Source organism: Gambusia affinis, linkage group LG01, assembly GCF_019740435.1.
Source record: "Gambusia affinis linkage group LG01, SWU_Gaff_1.0, whole genome shotgun sequence".
NCBI classification, from domain to species: Eukaryota; Metazoa; Chordata; class Actinopteri; order Cyprinodontiformes; family Poeciliidae; genus Gambusia; species Gambusia affinis.
In genome coordinates, this window is record NC_057868.1 from 23,334,121 (window position 1) to 23,356,784 (window position 22,664).

Below are 22,664 nucleotides of genomic sequence, written 5' to 3' on the forward strand. Positions count from 1 at the left end.
CATTTATTATTCCTCCATGTTTATTAATTATTCTTTTCGACTTAAAACTGTAGAATCTACCTAAAGTGCATGAGTGTCACATATAACTAAACTTTTAATTATGTTAAATCTTAGTTTAACTAAGTGGTCTTAGTTAATACCATGCAAAAATATTTAAAAAAAAATTTAAATGCCTGTAAAAGAAGATCATCTAACATTCATGAAACAGAAGTTTACATATTGCAAAATTGAACAACATCATTACAATAAATCTAAATTTCATAATTAAAACAGCAAAGCCGGTTAAATAATCCATCCATCCATTTTCTAACACCCTTTGTCCCTAATGGGTTCAGGAGGCGCTGGTTCCTATCTCCAGCTAACGTTCCGGACGAGAGGAGGGATCACCCTGGACAGGTCGCCAGTCTGTCGCAGGGCAACACGGAAACACACACACACACACACACACACACACACACACACACACACACATACACACAGGGAGAATTTAGAGAGACTAATTAACTTTATGTTTTTGTCATGTGGGAGGAAGCCACCATGCACAGGGAGAACATGCAAACTCCATGCAGAAAGACCCCGAGTTCAAATTTGTATTTGATCCCCCGCTGACGTTAACATTTTTTATACTGTACAAAAAAAAAGAAACATCTCATAATTTTGTGCCTGCTTTATTTTAACAGTGGCACTAAAGGAAAACTGAAAAAATTACGAAAAATAAGAGAGAAATAAATTTTTTATTTCATAGAAGGAAATAAGTATTTGCGGTGCCCTGACCGAGGCGGGGAAGTTTTCATCCAGGATGTTGCCGCACATGGCTCCGTTCATCTTCCTGTTGATGCGGTGAAGTTACATTTTTGGGCAAATCCAATAAAAAGAATAAAATGACAAGAAAAGCAGAGAATGTGGGAAATCATCTGCAATGTTGATATCAATACATTTAAAGATATATTTTGTGATATCATTCACTGACAACATTGCTCAGCCCTACTCTCTGCAGTAGGTTAGCATGGCTGGTTAGCATGGCCACCGATGGCAGCAGAGGAGAAATGTTCCTGTAACAGTAAGTTGTCTCTCTGTCATTGGCAAATCGAGCGGCGCTAAGATCTTTCTCCCGGTTCTGATTGGTTGATATAGATATATATATATATATATATATATATATATATATATATATATATATATATATATATATATATATATAACAGATATACACTGCAGCTCTAAAGCTGTTCTTTTCCACTTCTACATGATATACTGGAGTCACCATTTAACAAAATCAACTTCAATTCTAATCTTTGGATGAATCTGACTGAATGTGATTGAGGCCCGTTTCATTTTGTGTAAACTGAAGGCTCTTTGTAATTCAGGTCAATATAAAAATTGTAAGTAAAGGCTTCATTTTGTTACCCTAATCTTTTACTGGTGTTAAAAAAAAAGAGAGACAATTAGAATTCAGTTTGTGTAATAAGTGGTCTTAGTTAATACAACCACCAACCATTAATTAAAGCATAAAACATATGGTCGCGCCAACAAACAATAAGAAAATCAAATAAAAGCAATGACTTTGAATCCAAAACATGTATAGTTTGGACAAGACTTCAACATCTAGACAACAGGAGGGACACTGTGCTGCCGTCTGCTGCTGTCGGCTCCTCTGAACAGAAATGGGAGTAAGACGTCAGCCACTTCACTGGGCAGTCTCTGAAAACACAAAGTGTGAAAGAGGTGTGACGAATTCTACAAGGTTGCAACGTATTCCAGTAAACTGCAAAAGAAATCCTGCAATATTTTTACCGGTGATATTTTTGCCCCTTCCTTCTCTGGTACTCTGTTTCATCCACCGTCCACACAGCTCCCTTTTCCCCTTCCACTCGCACAAAGCACTTGTGAAGGCTGAGATTGTGACGTATTGCATTCTGGGAAGATAAGCAAGGAAAAGGGCCTTTTTTTTTATTTTTTATTTTGGCTATAGATAACATTTTGATTCTGTTAGGGAGATGAAAAGTGTGCAGAAAGAATACACTTAAATTGTTTAAACCTTCCATGTTGCTGTGTTGTGTCTGAAGTAGAAGAACATGGTAGTGAACCAGTTGTAAATCTCATTTAGATTCCTCTGTTTGTCTGGAGACTCCAAGATCGACTACAAAATAAAGGTCACAGATAAGAGCAACTTGTTACCAGAAAGTATCGACTGTCCTCACACTCATACTAAGCCAACAACTGACTTGCACTTGCAATAAAACTGCAGCGTTCTCAACCTTGAGGTCATAAAAAAAAAAAAAAATAAAAAAAAATAATAATAATAATAATAATAATAATAATAATAATAATAATAATAATAATAATAATAATAATAATAATAATCTATTTGCAAATCTTATGTAAACTTGGATGTACTTACCCATCTTATCAGGTAAGCATAGGTGTATGGAGGCCTGATGTTGTTGTATTTGTAGCATTCAATACCTGGAAACAAATCTGCAAAATAACCAACAAGCTGGTGAAGAAATACAAAGGCAAATCAAATAATTTGTTAAACTTTGGTGACAAGTTAGGAAACAGAACAGTCCACAGCAACACAATGGTGACCAGCATCTGAATCTGAATCATGAGCAGGTTGTCAGCTAGGAGGGAGCAAAGGGAAACTTACACCGTCACACACGTATACAAGTACAAGCGAATACGCTCAGGGGTCATATCGATATGCAAACAGCTGCTGGCATAATGACTATGACAGCTTCTAAAATAACTTTGAAACTTTTTTCTCTTGTAAAAAGTAGCTAACTGAGTTTTTTTTCTTCACCAAACGCCAATGGTTTGAAGAGCACACAGCTCTCTGTGATAAGTGGCTAAACAAAGACAACTTTCTCTCTCTAATATCACACCTGAGCATATATGTGTGGGTGTGTGTGTGTGTCTGTGTGCGTGTGTGGGTGTGTGCGTGTGTGTGTGGTCAATGTGTTCACCAGGTTACCTGGCAGAAGGTGTGTGGAGGCTTTAGCTGTCCAGTCCTGTTGGAGTGTCTGATTTTTGAGTTCCCCCAGTTGGATTCTGTCTCCGTTGATTACCTGAGCCTGGAGCAGCAACAGAAAATAAACTAATCACTCCATGTTCTTATTCTACAAGACAGAAATTAAGATTTAACAGTGACATCCTGATTTATTTTGTTTTTTATTTTATTTTAACTTTTTCAGGTTTTGTCAACTCTAGTGGCCTTCAATCAATAATGGAAAAGGAAAGTGGGTTGTGATGTAGAGGGAAGAGATGCAGCAAAGACCCCCAAGCCAGGACCTGAACCCTCTATGGCCGCGCCACATGGGCCGGGCCCCACTCCTGCCCCACGGCCACTCGCCCTTCTTCGATTTTAAGATTTTTATTTAGACTTTCCACTGATTGTGGTTACAGAGCAAATGTAAACAAGCAAACATTCTCTTTAGTGTTCAAACATACAACGACGAAACATCTTGCTGTCTACAAAACGATCTTACATACCAGGTTAGAGTAACTGTTCTCTGACAGATGAAGCTGCATTGCGAGAAGTTTTTGTTTTTCCAGGACAAGCTGAAAAATACAGAACATGTCGGGTCACATCAGGTTGTGATCAAGTTGGTCATGTTCTGCAGCATTCCAAAGTGACAGAAGAGTGATGTGTGGAGTTCAGACTCTGCAGTCGATTAAGGAAAGATGCTACGATGTTTTGCATTTGGTTTCTCCAGCAGACTTGTGAAGTGTAAATGTTGCATTGTAAAACCAGTCTGCTTAGCGACTGAAAATGTAAAACATGACGAAGGGACACTCATGTTAGTGGAAAAACTCAGCCTCTCTCAGTATTCTTTCATTTTCCCTTCTAGCTGCGCTGCTCTTAAACCTCGACTGGTGCCTCTGCGTTACACTACAAGCACTATGTAGAGGCAAAAAGACATTTTCCAATGAGTTATAGGTCCATGCATTACAGTCTGTGACGCCACATGCCTGAATACTTTTATATTTAAAATATCTCAAGCATCTTAGAACTTAAAAAATGTGAATTCGGTTTTGGTTAAGGTTAGGAATGTACTAGCAATGATTAGAGTCAGGGAAAATATCTGAGTTAAGCATGAACGTAGTTACTGAATTGAATGGAAGTCAATACAAAGTCCTAATATGGACAGAAATACAAAACTGTGTGGGAGAGAAAAAGACACAGAGAGAAAGAGAGAGAGAAAAAAAAACGTTCCAGTAAACCAAAATTAAAGATTTATGGACATGAGAAAATTAATTTGTTTAACCTAAAACAACCTGCCACGTCGGACATCACCAACAAATATATTATTTTGTGAAGAACCTAAGATTAAGTCTCACCTGACGTTCCATGTACTGGACGATATCCTGCTGCACCCTCCACTGAGCAATGCTTTTGTCGTTGTGTCTGTGTTCAGAGTGGAGGTGCCTGAAACACAAAATAATTCAGAGTTTTCTAAGCATTTCCTCAGCATCCTAAAAACTTTATTTTTGAAATACAGCTTCGGCCTACTCCTTGTGAAGCTCCCCTGAATTCCTGAATGGATTTTGCTTGGCAAAAGGTTGTAAGATATGACTCTGATGTAAAGTCAGATTTCTTATCTTATTTTGCATGTATAACATTTTCATAACAACAGAAGGTAATATAATAGCTATATTACGCTTAATAGTCTTAGTAGTGGGTCAGAAAAATATCTGCTCGGGGCTGTCAACATCTACGTTGGCCAGCGGCATTATGGGATGTTGTTAGGATTCTGTTTAGGAACTGACTTACTTTAAGAAAGTGGAGAAATTTTCCGATACGACTCCACAGCCTGGCCAGCGGCAAAGACCACTCACAAACAGTGCACTCATCCCTTCTGGGACCCTGGGAGAAATAGAAAGGTCTCTTGTCATTCTCAGTGTTGACCAACAGCAGAAAATCTCTTCTCATCAAAGAAGTTATTACATTTTGTTTCTTCCTTGCTTTTCTGACAACCACAAGAACCAACTTGAAAAACATGGCCACCATACAAGAAGCACCAAAGTGGTGTATTGAAAGTACACCAGTGAGTCATTATGTTTTCACACCTGACAGACGAAAATTGCTGCGTTTGTTACGTTTTCAGCTGGTGTGGTTCGTGTCCACACTGCGCTGTGTCAGACGATCCAAACCTGTTCATCTTCTCGCCTGTGATGAGGCTGCACCAACGACTGCTGAAGGAAACGACACAAAAACCTCCCAAGAAGACCAGCGCAGCTTCCTTCTTCACAAAACGTAAGCAGAACCGGAGTGGCATCAGATTTTAGCGGTTGTAGGATTTCTCTTTTGTCTCTAGTAAAAGACCACAAACCATTTCCCCCGGTGGTGCTAGACTCACACATTTGTTGCAGATGTATGTGCCCAGAATGTGCTGTGCTATAGTTCGCTTCCTGCTTTTGGAGAGGACTCCGGCCCACTTGCATCCACACACAACCGCACCTGAGTTCGCTTCGACCGAACCGAGACCGAGAGGATGTTAGGCGGACTCAGAGTTGGATTATTTTGGTCCGCAGTGAGAGTTCAGTTGCACAATCACGCCTCCACAAATGGACCAGACTTTCTAGACAAATGATTAACAGTTTGACTAAACAGTACTGGTGTGGATGCATTTCATTCTAAATCTTTTTAGAAACCAACTTGTTGGTTGATGGAAACCTTATATGAACCTGACGAGTATATTTTTAATTAGCTCCCTGAATCTCTGTGAGGTTGTGCTCAACACTTCTTCTTTTTTTTATCTGTTGCTTTCAAGGGACCCACATAAACTTGATTTTCTGTCAAGGATTATGAGTTGTTCTCTTCTTTTCCTAAGTGGCTCCTTTCAGCAGGGCATTTCCTAACCATCCCTCCTATAGACCAAGAAGAAGAAATAAAGCCCGTTGTAAGATGTCACAGGTATGGCTGAAGTTTAGATCCTTTTCTACTGTTATAGAGAAGCAACACAGTTTGTATTTGTGTTCATGTTCTTGTGTTCAAAGTGTCTGAATGATGGACACCACTGCAAAGCTGCTAAAATCTGTCATAAGTCTCATCTCAGCTTCCTGCAGTATCACACTGTAGTTCACAAAATGGTAAATTATTGCACAAAGCTCATTACCTGGTCCCTTCTTTGTCGTGACTCTTCTCTGTCTAATTCAAGTCTAAACCTCTGAGAACCTTCATTCCTCTTCTTCAAGATTCAGTGAAAAAAACCCACAAAAGTCATCTGCTAAGTTTTTCCACCAGTCAGCCTTTTTCATGTTTGCTCTACCACAGTAGTGGATGTGTTTAACCAGATTGTGTACAGAAATGGTCATTAGAAAATCCCTGTTTTTGTTTTTAATTAGAGAAGTAACATCTAAAGTAGGTTGACATGTTAAAGCTTTGCATATTACTGTTTGGTATTTTGTTAAAGGTTTTGGGCAGAGCTTGTGTTCTGAATCTTGTGTGAGATTTGCTTATTACAGCACTGTGACTTAATAACATTTCCACCAATCCGGATTTTATTAAATCATTAATCTAAAGTGTTTTGCTTTATGACCTTTACTGACATGTATTGCTTTAGTCAGTCAACTACTGGACACTGAATGATCCTGCTCTGTCGTAACAGTTGTAGTAAATACATTAGGTTTGCATTTACTCACCCGTTGTTCAGGCCCATCTTGACTGAAGGTTGCTTTGGATTGTCTCCGCTCGGTGGCAGAAGATAAAGGTTTGGGTTTGGCAGCATCAGAGAGGAATTTGACCAGGAAAGATGATCTGTATCCACCTCCTCTTTACAGAGAGACCCAGATCTACTACTGTCTGAATTTTACAGCAAAAAAAAAAAAAACTTTGTTGGACTGTTATGTACAAATCGAGGCAATATGGACAGTAATATAGTACTTGAAAGACAAAACCAAAATCTGCCATTTCAAAAGACCTTGCATATCTTTTGGAACAACTCTGACGACTGATCTAAAGTCAGCACTAGATGGCATAATTGCCATGGATGCGCATTTTTGACTGGAGCAAGTCACAAAAACATTTTCCTACCTTGTTGTTGTCTGGAAGCTGCTTGTGGAACGTGACGCAGCACAGATGGCCTCCTCTGTTTATGCTTTTGTATCTCATCCATTCTGCCCCTAAACTAAAAAAAAAAAAAAAAAAAAAAAGATATGTGGCACAATAAAAATTTGAGAACCACCAAATCTGAGCATCCACGTTTCCATGGCACATCCGCAAACTACTTTATAGAGCACAGCTCTCAGGCAAAAAAAAAAAAACAAAAACAAAAAAAACAGATTTTTAAATAACTGCTAAGAAGGAGCAAGGCGGCACTTAAATCTTTTAGACATTTAAAAGATCTTTACAAATTTCCAAAGAAATATGAATTAAGTCAAAATAATTAGGCTGTATATCTTTTAAAGTAAGCTTGATTTTTCCAGTTTGTGTGCAGTTATTTAATTTACAGCATAGAAGTACTTTTAAGTGATCTGTTTACAGAACTGATACAACACATACCATGACCAGGCGAACGTGTGCAGCTACAAAATAAAAAAATGCCTGGACGAAAAATGATATTGTTCTGCCATCAATAGTTAATATTAAGTGCGATGGGAAGGAGACACTTTCAGATAGTTTGAAGTTCACATCCGGAGATCACATACAAGTTGCGTATATTTGGAAATGTGAACGACCACTTAAAAAAATGTCTGTTATGACAACTTGACATTAAACAAGAAATCATGATCTGACATTAATTTGTTGTAAAAGTATTACTGATTAAAACTTTAAAACTATGTAGCTCTATGTTATTAAAGCTAAAGTTTAATTTGGATTTAATAAAAAATAAAAAAAATCTGAATTTAGCATTAAAGTCTGCAGTGTTTGCTAATTTAATTAAAATCTAATAAACCATTCACCAACAAATCATAAGTCAATTTGTTGTTTCCATCCCTTGTACAGGATTCTATCCTTTCACTGCTGTGAGGTTAGTAATTTGCATAACTAATTGTCTGATTTAGAAGCAAATTTGTAATCACAATTTAGTTCACCTTTGAGGAGAAACACGCAATGATCCATTTGCAGCACGGCTGACTTTGCAGCACCTTGATTTACCGAGTGTGCAACAATAAACTGTGTCTGTGTGTTTTCAGTCAGGCACTCATTGGTTTTGGTGAACCAGTAGATGTGTTTTATCAGTCTCTCTGGGTGATTTCAGCAGCATTTGTGCTTTGAAAAGCTGAGAAAATGACAGAATGATTTGTTTTGTTTTAAAGGTGTATATGTGTTTAGGTTTTGTTGTTGCAGTGTTTCTACCAGCTGGGCAAATACGTTGCCCAAAGATGGGACTATGGGAAGTTTGTTGTAGGGTGTCCCCTACATCTTGCTCATTGACAACCTGTGAAGTGCAACAGCTCATCCTAGAACTTGCGTTTTGAAAAAGTGTTTTTGCTAAATTCTTATAAATAGTACATCTGTATCTGGATGCGAATGTGTGGAATATTAAAGAAACCTGTAGGGAACGTTCAGTTTGATGAAAGACAAAGGCAGGTAGTAGTACTTATTACCAAGTATATTATGCTTAAGGAGAAGAAATGGATTCAAACCTGAAAAATATAAATTCCATGAATCACAAAATCGGATGCATCTACAAATCAGCAACATGAAAGATTGTATAACACAAATAAGCCAGCAGCTGCTGGTGCCTGAGTCATGATACTGAGTGAAAGCGGCAGGAGTAGTATTTGACAGGTTCGATTTTATTGTTGCTAAGTATGGCAAGGAGTTGAAAGTGTCAAGTTAGGTGCAGGTCTAAGAGCAAGACATCACAAAATTAAATTTTATTGATCAAAAGCATCCATCATAGTTCCAGAAGCAATGACTAACTTAGAAAAAAATGTCAGCTTTATACAAACATAAGATGATCAGCACTTTTTCAAGAAGACCCTGAAGTACTTCACACCACATTCAGCCATTCACGCATTCACACACACACACACACACACACACACGGTGTCAAGGTACACTACACTGTAGCCACAGCTGCCCTGGGGCAGAAGTTTATATATTCATACCTGATGTCTGTATGTTGGAAGAGCCTGAAAACTAAAGTCAAGGTTTGATATCATACAAATTTCCACTCAGGTTTTTTTTATTCTGTGTTTTTATTCTACATAGAAAAAAATTTCCATCCTGTTTTTGCCACTAGAATACAGAGAATTGGTTCTAACTTGTGCTTAGGAAGTGGTAAAGTTTGTTCCTGCATTGTTGGGTGAAGATACATGTTGCACACCTGACTTCCTGACGTATGCGGTGAAACCACTTGCCTGATTTGAGGTGGGGGATGGTAGCACGTCTCTCAGCCTTGAACAAAAACAGTATTTTTGACTGATGTATATGTTATTTATACATGTTTATTTCATTACTTTTACACAAAAAGATATAATTCTACACTGTAAAGCAAAGAAGGGTAAAAACAGCTTTTCACCTAAAACAATGTTTACTACTCTTATATTTTCAATTTCATTTCATTTGAGGAAAGACTAAATGAAATACTTTTCCATTTAAAAATTATAAAAATTTTAAATTCAAATAAAAAAAAAAAGAAATTCTCAAATGTATTTGCAAATATTTGAGTTTGCAATATATTGTAAAATATAATACTACATTTCATGTGAGAGAATAATTTGTGCGCTGCACTGAAATGTTTTTTCTCTAATATACTGCAATATATTATTGTTTCATAAGGGCTACTAAGAACATCCATCCATCTGCATCAGCTAAAACGATCTTACATACCAGGTTAGAGTAACTGTTCTCTGACAGATGAAGCTGCATTGCGAGAAGTTTTTGTTTTTCCAGGACAAGCTGAAAAATACAGAACATGTCGGGTCACATCAGGTTGTGATCAAGTTGGTCATGTTCTGCAGCGTTCCAACGTGACAGAAGAGTGATGTGTGGAGTTCAGACTCTGCAGTCGATTAAGGAAAGATGCTACGATGTTTTGCATTTGGTTTCTCCAGCAGACTTGTGAAGTGTAAATGTTGCATTGTAAAACCAGTCTGCTTAGCGACTGAAAATGTAAAACATGATCAAGGAACACTCGTGTTGTGCGCTGCACTGAAATATTTTTCTCTAATATGCTGCAATATATTTTTGTTTCATAAGGGTTACTAAGAACATCCATCAGGATGAGCATGAGGACATGTAGTCGTTATTACGGTACTACTGTGGACGATGTTGTCCTCAGATCTGCCTCTGCTTTCACCTGTTCACCTTCGTCGTCTGCGCCGTCGCCTGGATCCTCTCTAGTCTGACGTCCTTCATATTGATGTCCATTTCCTTCAGCATAGGCGGTGTTTCTTCCATTATGGTAAATGTCTTCATTCCTGTGTCCAGAAACACTTTGAGCTGGCCATTTTTCGTCTTCAGCTGTTTGATGACTTCCCTCACCTTCTCCCTTTTCTTTTGCACCACCTAATAAATTGCACTATGAAATAAATTGTGTTCTTTTTTCCACCCTTTCTGCCATGGATATTGTTGTGCCTCTTCCTTGACTCCAAGCCATTACATTTCTCTGAGAGTTTCATAGATTCTCAGAGTAGGAATTTCACAGTCCATTCTATCCGTATTATCTTGTCTCCAGTATTCGCCACTCTTTTCTCCTTGTGAGCTCCCTTCTGACGGTTCAACAGAGTAATGACTCCGCGTAAGTTTGGCAATTAAGAAGAAACCTAGGATTATGTTCCTCTATTGATGACGACAAACACAATGTTCTGGCTTGGCAAAGGATCTCCTTTAAACAGGAATTTTCATTAACTTGAGAAAGGCTGGAAATTGGAGTATTCTGTGTGCGTGTGTGTGTGTGTGTGCGTGTGTGCGTGTGTGTGTGTGTGTTTGTTTGTTTGTTTTTCCAACCACTACTGCCAAACAATTTCCCTCTAAATGGAGTCATTAAAGGTTTTGACTGAACAGAACTGAGGGTGTTAGATAATTGTATCCAGAAATAACAAAGATTTCATGAATGATAGAACCCAATGGAGAAAATGCTAATATGTTTGTTTTACCAAAAGAATGTGATGTTTCTATGTTATTCTTAAATCAAACTTTGTGAAAATTCTATTTTGTGATAATTCATTAAATTGATCAATAAGCAACATTGGAATTTAGTTAACTACAGAATAACCCAAATCACCTAAATGCTAACACCTTTGGATCATCTAAGAAGATGAAACTTTAGCTCAGTTTTAGATTTCACAAAGTCTTGAGCACCGTATATGTGTAATGAAATTTTGCTTTGAATAGACAAAGATGCATATTTTCAATGTATGTCTAACGTGCTATTAGTCATTTTTAAGTAATTAGACAAATTTCCTGGGTATTCCTTGAAACATTCTCCTGGTGTTTACATTTATAGACACCTGCAGCATGTAAATATTTGAAATTAAAGGATAGAGTTATCTCTCTTTTGCTTATCTGAAAGCCGCATCAGGAATACAGCGTGCATTTATACAGCAACCCAAACAGCAGATACGTATCTGCAGATGCACACCCACAGACACAGGAATTCAGTAGAAAGTGAGAGCTCTCAAATGTTGTGGTTTCTCAGTGTGATTTCTTATTCTGGCTTTCATTTTTTACTTTGTGCTACAACCGAAAAAAGAGTGGAGCTTCAGTCCTGACCCTCCCGTCTCAGAGTAGTGAGCTGATCGGTTAATCTTAGTCATTGTAATCTTGTGCTCTCACATGTGTCTGCAGCACACTGATATTCTATATTGAAACTCAATATTTCCATGTGGGGATGTAGCCGGAGGCCACAGTACAGTTTGGAAAACTGCCTCACACTGGCACGACTATGAATGTGTGGGTTTACTACTCATTTCAAGTGACACGTCACGTCAACGTAAACGCGTAGAACACTCTTGTTTTCAATTATCACTAAGAAATGAGTCTTGATAGTCAGACAGTGTTAGTGTTGTCTATTTGTTGTAATGTAACTTGAACATAGATTTGTGTTACTTCTACTCAGTTAATTATACAAAAGTGAACGGTTATTGTATGTTTAAATCTTAATTTTCCTCACCACTATTACACGTTTTATCTTGTGTAATAGTAGTAGTAAACAGAGGTGGTGGTGGATGAAGAGGATGGCCGCCTAATATGAGTTTACATGAAGAAAACCTTCAAAGCCAAAAGAAGAAAATGGAAACTTGATGCAGGAAAGCCACAACCAAGTTTGAAACTGGAATCACTCTCACTGCAAAGGATTAGAAATTGGCTATTTTGGTGCATGATTTTTAGCTGATTTCTTTATTTTTATGTATTACAATCACTTTTGACAATCCATACTACAAAAACTATCTGAAGGAGCATCAGCAAAAGAATTGCTGTTGCCTGTGGAGGACAGTACAGGCACCAGCACTCCACCCAACCCTACTGGGGATGAGGATGTGAGCTGACGGACGGACGGATGGATGGACAGATAAACGGATGGATGTTGCACATAATTTTCTCCTTGTAGGTTGAGTGTGAGTCAAAGCTGAAGGATGAAGACACAATCAAAACCACAACGTACACCACCAAGCTAATTTAACTGCCTAATGATTCAGTGGAATCAAATTCACTTACACTGACATTTATCAAGAATTTGCTTAGATCTATTTTATTTCCACATTAAGGATAAAACAGACGCCAGATCATCGTTGTGTACATAATACAGGTGCATCTTGAAATCTATAAAATCCTATTTCTATCTTTCTAATATTGGTCTGAGCTTTATTTCCTGGTGGACACAGTTGACTACAATATTCTCTGAGACATGTAGATATTAAGGGAACATCACTGGGCTGGTTTAAATCTCATCTCTCTGACAGTTTCCAGTTTGTCAGTGTGAATGATAAATCTTCTTCACAATCCAGTGTGACTTGTGGAGTACCACCGGGCTCTGCGCTACTCTGTATCAGGCAGCATCAGACCAATTTTCACTCTTATGCTAATGGTATTCAGCTATATGGATCCATAAATCCTGATGAATCCAATCTATTAGGTAGATTCCAGACATGTCTTGATGACTCTAAACAACTGAATTGACTTTTAATTTATTTTATAACTTTTAACTTCTAATTCATCTTCTTTTAAATTATGTCTTGTCAGAAGTTATGGCTTTTGGACCAGAACCTTTGAAAAAGAAGCTGTTCAGTCAATCATTTGATCTGGACAGCATTAAATTTGGTTAAAAAGTAAAGAACCTGAATGTTACTTTTGACCAGGTTATGTCATTTCAATCCAATATTAATCATGTTTCTAGAAGTTACTTCTTTCATCTCCGAAACCTTCAGCTGATCCAAAACGTTGCAGCGAGAGTTCAGATGACATTTAAAAAGACACATCATATTTTTCCTGTTGTCGCTTCTCTTCAGAATTTAGGATTCTCTCCTCACATATAAAAGCTCTTAATAATCAAGCTCCACCATACATCAGAGATTGGATTGTTCCATCTGTTCCAAACGCAGCTCTTCACTGTCGGGCTGCAGGTTTACTGCTGGTTCCTAGAATTTCAAAACACAGAATGGGCCAGATCCTTCCTCGATAAATGGAGCCAGATCGGTTTGAGTGAGAAACCCGACTGCCCAAGTTCTTGATATGTTTTGTCAAAAACTTTCCATTTTGATAAAACATGTAGTTAGACTGGTTTAGGTTATCCTGTGTTATCTCTGTAGTTACGCTGCCGTAGAATTAGACGACTGCAGGACAAAACTGGCCACCTTTTCTCACTTTCTTCTTTTACTCCTCTCAGATTCGCATGATTTTCTGGTATTTTAACTGTTAACATTTTGTTTTCTCTCAGCTGTTTTTCTCTCCATAGGAGCTACACCTGGTCTGGCAGCCTGTTTGGCTGTGACTCCTTCCTGGAGGAGGGCAGCAGCTGAGGTAATGCTCCTGCCAACTAATCGTCTTTCCTCTCTTGCTATTAACTTTTTTACTTTCATGAGCATCAAAAACAATTCTGCATTCAGTTCATCAGTTTCTCCTCGCGCATTCTGCTCCGTCTTCTCGGTTGTGGCAGCTGGTGGATTGTGCTGAGCCCGGTTCTGGTTCTGCTGGAGATTACTTCCTGTTAGAGCAAAGTTTTTCCTTTCTGCTGTTAATCAGAACCAAGCCTTTTCTGTTGACTGTACATGCATGCTGCTGTACAGTCAACAACTATGAGCAGTTTTCTGCTGTCTTTGGTGCCACTTCAATCAGTTCAACAACTGACTGAAGTGGCACCAAAGACAGGGAAGCCCAAGCTAATGTTTATCTAATAATTTCATTTTCCCTTAGGATCTAAATTATTGTACAAGCTGCAGCTCTAGCCGATTATGTATAAAGCACGAGACTAATTTTATACATGTATAGACAGAGCAACATGTTGTAATGTACTTATATGTATGTGTACATGCACATTGTATATATGTGTATAGGTAACACATAAACCACATTCAGGATTAAACTTTATATTTCCCAAAATGTGCTTTATTCTCATATAAATTCTCATAAAAAGCAGATTGAATTAATACAGTTTTCTTATTACTTCACTGTTCCTTTATCAAAGTGTAATCATACCAACCCTAAGAGCTGCTGAAATCCAAAATCTCCACAGGAGACAAACTGTGTTGCGTTATCCCACCTACGTTAGAAACACACAACAGTGACGGCAATAATTCAGAATGCACGCTGTTTAAGAGACGCTATCACAGATCCCAATTTGAGACTGTTTTTAACCACATGCTGAATGACAAAATGGAGGTAAAAGGTTTACTAGAAAGAAAGAATTAGTTATTCATACATAACTACTGATAAAATGTAGAAAGTGTGGAACAGAAAAGGCTTGGTTCTGATTAACAGACTCCAGCAGGTCTGTGAAGCATTTGGAAACATGGAACCAAGTGGCCAGAATAATGGGACCATCCATGCATTTATCTTCAGTCGTATTGATTACTGTAACGGCGTCTTCACAGGTCTGTCCAACAAATCAATCAAACAGCTGCAGCTGATCCAGAATGCTGCTGCTCGTGTTCTCACTAAAACCAGGAAGATAGAGCAGATAATACCAGTTTTAAAGTCTCTCCACTGGCTCCCTGTAGCTCAAAGAATAGACTTTAAAATACTGTTGTTAGTTTATCAATCACTGAATGGTTTAGCACCACAATACATTAAAGATCTGCTATTGTTTTATCAACCTTCCAGATCTCTCAGGTCTTCTGGTTCTGGTTCTGCTCTGCATCCCCAGAACCAGAACCAAACGAGGAGAAGCAACATTTAGCATCTATGCACCAAAAATCTGGAACAAACTTCCAGAAAACTGTAAAACAGCTGAAACACTGACTTCCTTTAAATCTCAACTAAAAACCCATTTGTTTAGAGTTGTATTCGAAACGTAATCAATTGCAAATTTATTAACGGAATTTGACTTGATGTTGTGTTTTTATTGTTGATTCTATGTTGCATTATATTTTTGTGTTTGATTTGATGTAAAGCACTTTGAAATGCCTTGCTGCTGAAATGTGCTATACAAATAAAGTTTGATTGATTGATTGATTGTTCAGCTCATCTGGAGTTCTGTGACAAAGATGGTGGTAGGCCAAAGTAAAGCACAGCAGCTGCAGAAAAACAATTTATAACACTGGACAACAACCCGAAAACCTTTGTCAGGACAACAAACTCAAGCACCAGAAGCCACAGCAGCAGATGGAGGAACGATCATCCACTGACATCACATGGAGAACAAAAGCAGGCAGATGGGTCACCGGATGACACGCTAGAAATCATCAGACTATTCTAAAACCTCAAGTTACTCTTAAAGGATTTAAGTGTTTTAAAAGTAATTAGAAATTACTTAAAATTTTAAAATTGCTCCCAGTTTTTAGTAAATATTTCATTTAAATATATGTCTTTAGATATTTAAGTCAGATATTTAAGACATATTTCACTTAATCCTTCAAGTTTAAAAAGGGGGGAAAATTAAACTGAGAAAATACATTAAAGACTTTTATTCATTTGTAATTTAAAAAAAGCTGAAAAAGGTCTCATATGGTCACATTGTTAATGACTGCTATTTAGTTTTCTAAACACAGCTGAGAAAATAAGTTCAATTAATGCTTATCTGACCGAGTCAGATTAAAATGACAGTGATTTCAGTCCTGGTTTACATTACAACTGGTTGCAGTAACTTCTATCTTCAACAACATGTCAGTTTTACTTTGTGAAAGTTTTCCTTGAAAATATCCAATTGAAAAGAGAGTCTGTGTATGAACTAAACCTCACTTAACAGTAAAGTCACTTTGAATCAGGGAGCATCTTTTTGCCACTCATTAAAATGTGCTGCCTCACCTGTTAACGCATGAATGTTGTCACGTCTTGGATGTGAACGCAGCAATGCTCTCACTAACTAGCGTACTTTCTCAGTTGCCCACTGTTCTCTTCGTTTTCGACATTGTCTAAGAGTTTTAACTTTTAAAGTCAAGCAGTGAGGTTTGCTCTTACCGTGCGCAGAATCTCCCGCCTGCCACTGCCTTCGTTTTCTGCCCTGACAGAAAGCAGATTGAAGACGTATTCCACAGGAAATCTATTTTTACCTGAAGAAGAATCCACAATGTGTGTGTTAAGAAGACGACCAGAAGGCTTGTCTAAATAAAACAACCCTAGTCAGAGTTTAAGTTGTGTAATATAGTTTTCTATCTACATTTATTAGACAATGAAACCTTCAGACGTGGATAGGTTACATTTTACTGACATCACAATAAAACGAGAAAAGAATACACAAAAGAAACAAACCTCACTGCAGTCTGAAGAGGAAAAGGCAGCTTTGACATCTACCCTCTGTATTTATGCAAATGGCCGATTGTCAAAGGTGTTGGTCTCATCCGCGCACAGACTTAACAAACCATTCAATACTCATTTATTCTTGTTTTGTTGCTGGCATTTTGGGTTCACATTCTGAACAGTTTATTTACATCTGTTATGTTTTATGTTTTTCATTTGTTGTAAATTGGTGGTCCTGTTTTTTTTACACCTTTAGATCACGAGATGAAAAGAGCATTATAAATGAAATGCATTGTAAGTAAAATTTTGTTGCTGGGGCTCTCAGGCTTTAGGCGTGTTATTTGTACATGTATATTAATACAATTGATGTATTTGTGTCAGCATTGTTGTGATGAATGAAATTATATTTTGACTTTGTGGCTTAAAAGACCAGGAAACTCACAGAATCACAGGGACTGGAGGGTATTGAGGATGTAAAATTCAGAAACACTCGATTCAGTCAGTCTGATTAAAGAATACTTTATTACTCCCAAAGGAAAATGAAAGATGTCAGAAAGTCATTGTGACTTTTTCCGCCTTGACGGGACCATCATTATGTGGTCCTTGAGGTCTTTAGTAAGACATTAAGATACCAGTGGAAAAACAAAACATGAAACAGCTAAAGACTTACTAAATATATTACTTTTAAGATGCATATGTGTAAATAGCCAAAGCATTAAGTTGGATGATGAAAACTATCTAATTTCTAAGTTAGATATTATTTTATTTTATAGTATTTTTGCGGTGCTACTTTGATAAGATAATGAATATTGTTAAATCAAAAACTCACAGTAAGTATGTAATGACTTTTCTTCATGTGTGACAGTTGCATATAAAACGTCTTAAACGTTCGGTGTAAGAATATAAAGAACATGCAGTAAATTAGCTGATAAGTTGCTCCATTATTACAAAGATCACGAATAAGTAAGACTGTGTGAACTCTTTGTGAAAACTAATCAGTCAGCTGTTTTTAATACAAGATCCACATGGGACCAATTGAAGTCTACGTGTCTGAATCTCTGCCTTGATGTCTTGTTTCTGTTGCATTTTGCCATCTCATGTTGATTTGGGTGAGGAACGGAGGCAGCTGCCTCAAAACTGTTTCTCTTTAAAACATGCCTGCAAAATCAGGTGAGAACAATGTTTTGAAACTTGCTGACAAGGTTGCTGAGGAGCTGGAAAGATGCGTTGTCCTTTCAGTGTGTGAATCACAAAACACTGAAAAGGCACAGTTTGTGTTCTGGTTCAGACAATGATTCATCTTTTCCGTCTCAGAGATGCTGGATGTCAAATCTTACTCAGCTAATTCAGTCCAGATTAGAGACGTTGCATTTGTTTCGTGTTCAGTGTGAAGGTTATGAATTATCAAATGATGTTGTCTTTATTACCAGCTTTATTTAAAGGTACAAAGAGTCATTTAGATGGAGCGCAGTCATTCCACTTCTGTCCTAAGGAAGCTTCCAGGAACTTCTTTTGCGTTCGAGGTGCTCAGAGGCGACGTTATTGTGTAAACACCGATGGGTCACATGTTAGACTTTCTCCCTGTACAGGATTTCGTCATCATCATCATCATTTTTGTAAATCCTTACCTTTTGGTCAGCAGATCTTGTACGGCGATTGTGTTGTGGATGAACACGTTGTTCAGGGTGTGTTGGGTAAACAGGGTTGGGCTGAGCACGAAACTCAGCAGTCGTTATTATGCAGAACTTTTTCAGAGATGTAAGGTCTCCTTGGAAGAAAGATGGTTGGTCTGAGAGTGATAGTGTGGTAGTTTAATGATACGTTTTGGGGGTTCTAACCTAGAAAAGAGTGTTAATGTTTGTATTTGGTGGTTCTAGTTGAGCCACGGCCACTTGAATTCTTGTGCAGATGGATCCTTATGTAGACCTTCCTCAATAAGCAGTCTGGCGGCAGCTCAGACTGTGCTACATAATCCTCTCCAAACACACTAATCACAGGGATAAGAACAGCTAGATGACAGCAGTTATTTAGGCAAGTGATGTTTTAGAAACATTGTCGCTTACAGTCGTGGTTGCTGCTTTGGTGATGTTGACTGCCGTCAAGATTTACCTCATTGGAGAATAAAGTTGTTCAAAACCTAAAGAGGAGTCCCTTTGGCTTACAATCATCCTCATGAACTGTCAAGGTTTAGCAAAGGATGTGCCAAGCTACTCTCATGATTTAGTTTTCATTACTTTTCACGTGCTTTACTATCAGTGAGGGTTGCATGAATGATCCTTTTGTCAAGCCTCTCTTTCTGCAAAATAACTCACTGTCGATATAGGGTCTAAAAATACTTTCTATAGTTGGAAATTAAGATACAAGTAAAAAAAAAAAAGTCTCACTTTGTAATACAGCTGGCAGTAATGTGTTTCCATAAATATAAGACACGTTTGGTAAAAAAAAAAAAAAAATACAAAATTCTTCTACATGTAAAAATCTTTAAAGTACCTGTTAACACGTACTAATATTAAAATATACATTTAAGACCAAAGTTATTCACAACCCCTAGCAGGTAATGTCATCTTTAAGCTCACCAACAGGTAAAATTCTGTTGAGGAAGCAAAATGGCTAGGGGTGGAAAATACTGCCAAAAATAAATCACCAAATACCAGAGGAAATGAGCAAAACGCTGCTCAGCAATTATCAAAAGAGTTTGATTGTTGCGATGTTAAAGAGGGCACTTCCACTGGTTGTGTATCATTTTTAACATGTCATTTGATATTAAAATATAAATACAAACATCTACTTTTGTTTTCACAATGAATACTTCACTGTCATTGTTTTCCTGCCTTTTTAGAGATGTCTCATTACATGTTTCAAATCTTATCATGGACAAATGTTGTGGGATGAAGATCATTTTAAATCCAGACATGCCCTAGGTATAAATATTTTCAGTCTCGTCTCTAAATCAGTATCTTTTGTCTTTGTCAGACAACCGTGTTATAAACAGAAGCACACAATTAGATGCAAACGTGCTAATACATTTGATATTTAACAAGCATAAAAGTGCTAAACGTTCAAATTAAAAACCAAGCTTTTAGCAACTGAACTACCTAAATATTTCACTGCAACATTATCAACCTATTACAATTACTTTTTATGATGTGTTACTGCAGAGAGATACAAGGCACTCTGTCAGCAATTAGCTAAACAGTTTAGATCAATTAGCACACTGCAATATAAAACTAATGTTTTTACAAGATTTTGAACATTGCTATATTTTAAGGGGGTAATACATTCATGTCAAGAACACCTTTGTTTGGTTATTGTTCATACTTGTTCACCTAAAACCTCCTACAAATCCTGCAGTGATGATGAATTTTCACCTAAAGCTGTGCTAAGCTAACAGTTCACACTGATTAGCAACAGGCCTGTTCCTTCCCTTTAGGAAATATCTTAGAAATGAATAGAAACATCAAATGGATGGCTCTAGCTTTAAAGCTAGAGCCATCCATTGATTTGAAAGAAAAAAATTTAACTACATCTGATATCTCCAATTATCAAAATCATAATTACTCGAGGAATCTGCCTTTCCTACTGAACTAAAATCTGCCATTGTGACCCCATTTTACAAATTAGGAGATAAACATTAGTTGTTTAGAATAACTACATTTGTCTGTAGCTTTTCAAAGAAAAATGGTTGCTAAACAGCATATCCTGAAAACGAGGCTTGTTACAACCCAGGCAATTTGACTTCTGAACTAATTTTACTGGAACTGCACGTTGTTATTTTATGTAGTCAGTAAAAATGAATGTTGATACAGAAAAGAAGATGTTTTCAGACATTTTACAGTTAAACTTTGGGCTTTTGACATGTTTAATCACGTGGTGCCGTTGTCTAAATTAAAACAATAGGGTACAACTTACCAATTAATGAGATTCATCTAACTGGACGCTTCCGGTGTGCGTGAGTAAATGGTGTAAAACCATGGAGAACCCCAGAGATTGATCCTGGGGCCACTGTTGTCCAGGTTACATGCCAACGACCTCACCTTCACGTAGACTACAATGTACTGGCGACCTGTCCAGGGCGACCCCACCTCTCACCCGTTGCCCACTGGAGATAGTAACCAGGAGCCCCACGAGGGATAAGAGTGTAAGATGATGGATGGATGGAGTAAGTTATAAGAAAAATTTTAAACTAAGTATGAAACATATCTAAAAAAAATACAATGCCACACATAGAAAATGTCATAATTAGTTATATAAAAAAAGAGGAAAGATTTATCTATTTTTCCTCTTCTTGTTATTTTCCTGACATTAAAAAGCTAAACGAAGCACATCTTTTGCATTTTCTGTAACAAATCTACGTTTTTTACACCATGTCTATGTTGGAAACTGCATTTCTTCAGCCAAAGCAGTTTTTTTTTGTAAGCTCAGTTATCAGTGTAAAATGTCACACCGCTTTTTTTGAAGAGGAAACATTAACAGCAGTAAGCGCTGGGGAAGCCCATTTACATACTTTGACATTCTAACAGGTGTCAGCAGCAATTTCTGAGGTTATTTTTTCTGTAGGCAAAGGTCATCTCACCTAAGAATGCCACTGAGACAAAACTGAAGCACAACTTATTTCAAAGCTTGGGGTTTTTTTTAAAGAAAAAAAAAAAAGTTTCCTAATAAATAGGTTTAAGAACTTTAGCAGTTGTCTCAACTTCTTGTCTTCTGTAGAAAACCTAAAAACGGGACTTTGTTGAAAATGTTTAAGTGAATAACTTTTGCCAGAGAGCAGCAGGAAGAACAAACCATTTATTTATCAACAATGCAGTGCAGAGCAATTTATAAGCTTCATGTTACAACTGCATGGAGGTTCTGTGTATCACAACTTAATTTAGTTTTCTACATAAACTTAGTCTGGCTTTAATTAAGCTCAGAATGCCAAAGAGACTTTGATATTGTGAGGCTGTTCTTATAACTCGTTCATCAGTGTTTTTATCTTCTACATATTTTTGCAGTCTAAGCAAATGAAGATGAAAGAGGAAGCCAGGGATCAGGAATTAGAAAACCTAAAGACTGTCCTGTCTCAGAAGAGGCTCTGGTTCCACCAGATCACCAACCAGTTCTGAGGATGAAGCTCCACATCGTCTCCATGGTGGAAAGCTTGTTGTTTTCCCCTTAAACTGAACAGCTGGCCACATTTTTAACAGCAAAAACTGGTGTGTTACCAACGCCACTAAGTACTTAATAAACATGACTTGATTAAAAAAATTACTGGACAGTATTTATTTCCCTTGTTAATCTATCATTTCTCTTTCATACATTCCATTCATTGCTAGCTTTTACCCTGCAATGGACTGGTGACCTGTTCAGGGTGAACCCGCCTCTCACCAGTTGACTGCTGGAGATGGACACCTATATTGCTGACTGTTTTTCTACTTCTCCCATATACACATGCAGACAAAGGAGACAATCTGAAATGATTTTTTTAACCACAGGTTAAAAAAATCCCAATCATCATCACACTAGTTCTGTGTGTCAACCCCAGAAAGTCAGCAGGACCTGACAGTGTTCCTGTGTGCTGAGCAGCTGGCCGGGGTCTTTCTGTTTCCAGTCAAAGGCTGAAATCCGGCCTGAAATCCTCCATCGTTCCAGTTTATAAAAAAAATTTTTTTAAATCCATCACCTGCCTGAAGGACTACCAACCAGTGGCTCTCACCCCATTGGTAATGAAATGTTTTGAGAGGCTGGTTCAGAGTCCTGTCTTGGTGTACAATCATCTTTGATACACTGGTTTACTTATAGAGCTGTTGCCACGGTCCTGCATGCTGTCTTGTCTCACCTTGAGCAAAGAGAGAGCTACCCACACACCCTCTTCATTGATTTCAGTTCTGCATTA

At 37.6% G+C, this 22,664-nt stretch overlaps 1 protein-coding gene across 4 annotated transcripts; it reads right to left on the bottom strand.

Moving 5' to 3' along the window:
* Positions 1–715: 715 nt before the first annotated feature.
* LOC122836989 (forkhead box protein P3-like) lies at positions 716–16,849 on the bottom strand. Of its 4 annotated transcripts, none has more exons than XM_044127059.1 (12): positions 16,802–16,849; positions 16,358–16,602; positions 7,037–7,130; positions 6,646–6,805; positions 4,775–4,867; positions 4,342–4,429; positions 3,493–3,561; positions 2,975–3,074; positions 2,402–2,466; positions 2,039–2,140; positions 1,795–1,916; positions 716–1,701 (listed from the first exon to the last, which is right to left on the bottom strand). In XM_044127059.1, exons 3-12 carry the CDS (start codon positions 7,116–7,118, stop codon positions 1,599–1,601), a joined length of 984 nt encoding a protein of 327 aa, XP_043982994.1. In that variant the 5' UTR covers positions 7,119–7,130; positions 16,358–16,602; positions 16,802–16,849; the 3' UTR covers positions 716–1,598. The 4 variants fall into 4 exon arrangements, with proteins under 4 accessions (XP_043982994.1, XP_043982970.1, XP_043982978.1 ...); XM_044127035.1 differs by having other exon boundaries at positions 1,214–1,701; positions 2,402–2,478; positions 16,511–16,602; XM_044127043.1 differs by lacking the exon at positions 16,802–16,849 and having other exon boundaries at positions 1,214–1,701; positions 2,402–2,478; positions 16,358–16,438.
* Positions 16,850–22,664: the final 5,815 nt, after the last annotated feature.

Coding starts and splice junctions, on each gene's coding strand:
- LOC122836989 (XM_044127035.1), bottom strand. CDS start 7,118: ATGGATGAGATACAAAAGCATAAACAGAGGAGGCCATCTGTGCTGCGT. Junction 3,075..3,492: donor AGAACAGTTACTCTAACCTG/GTATGTAAGATC, acceptor TTGCTGCTCCAG/GCTCAGGTAATCAACGGAGA. Junction 1,702..1,794: donor AAGGGGCAAAAATATCACCG/GTAAAAATATTG, acceptor TTGTGTTTTCAG/AGACTGCCCAGTGAAGTGGC.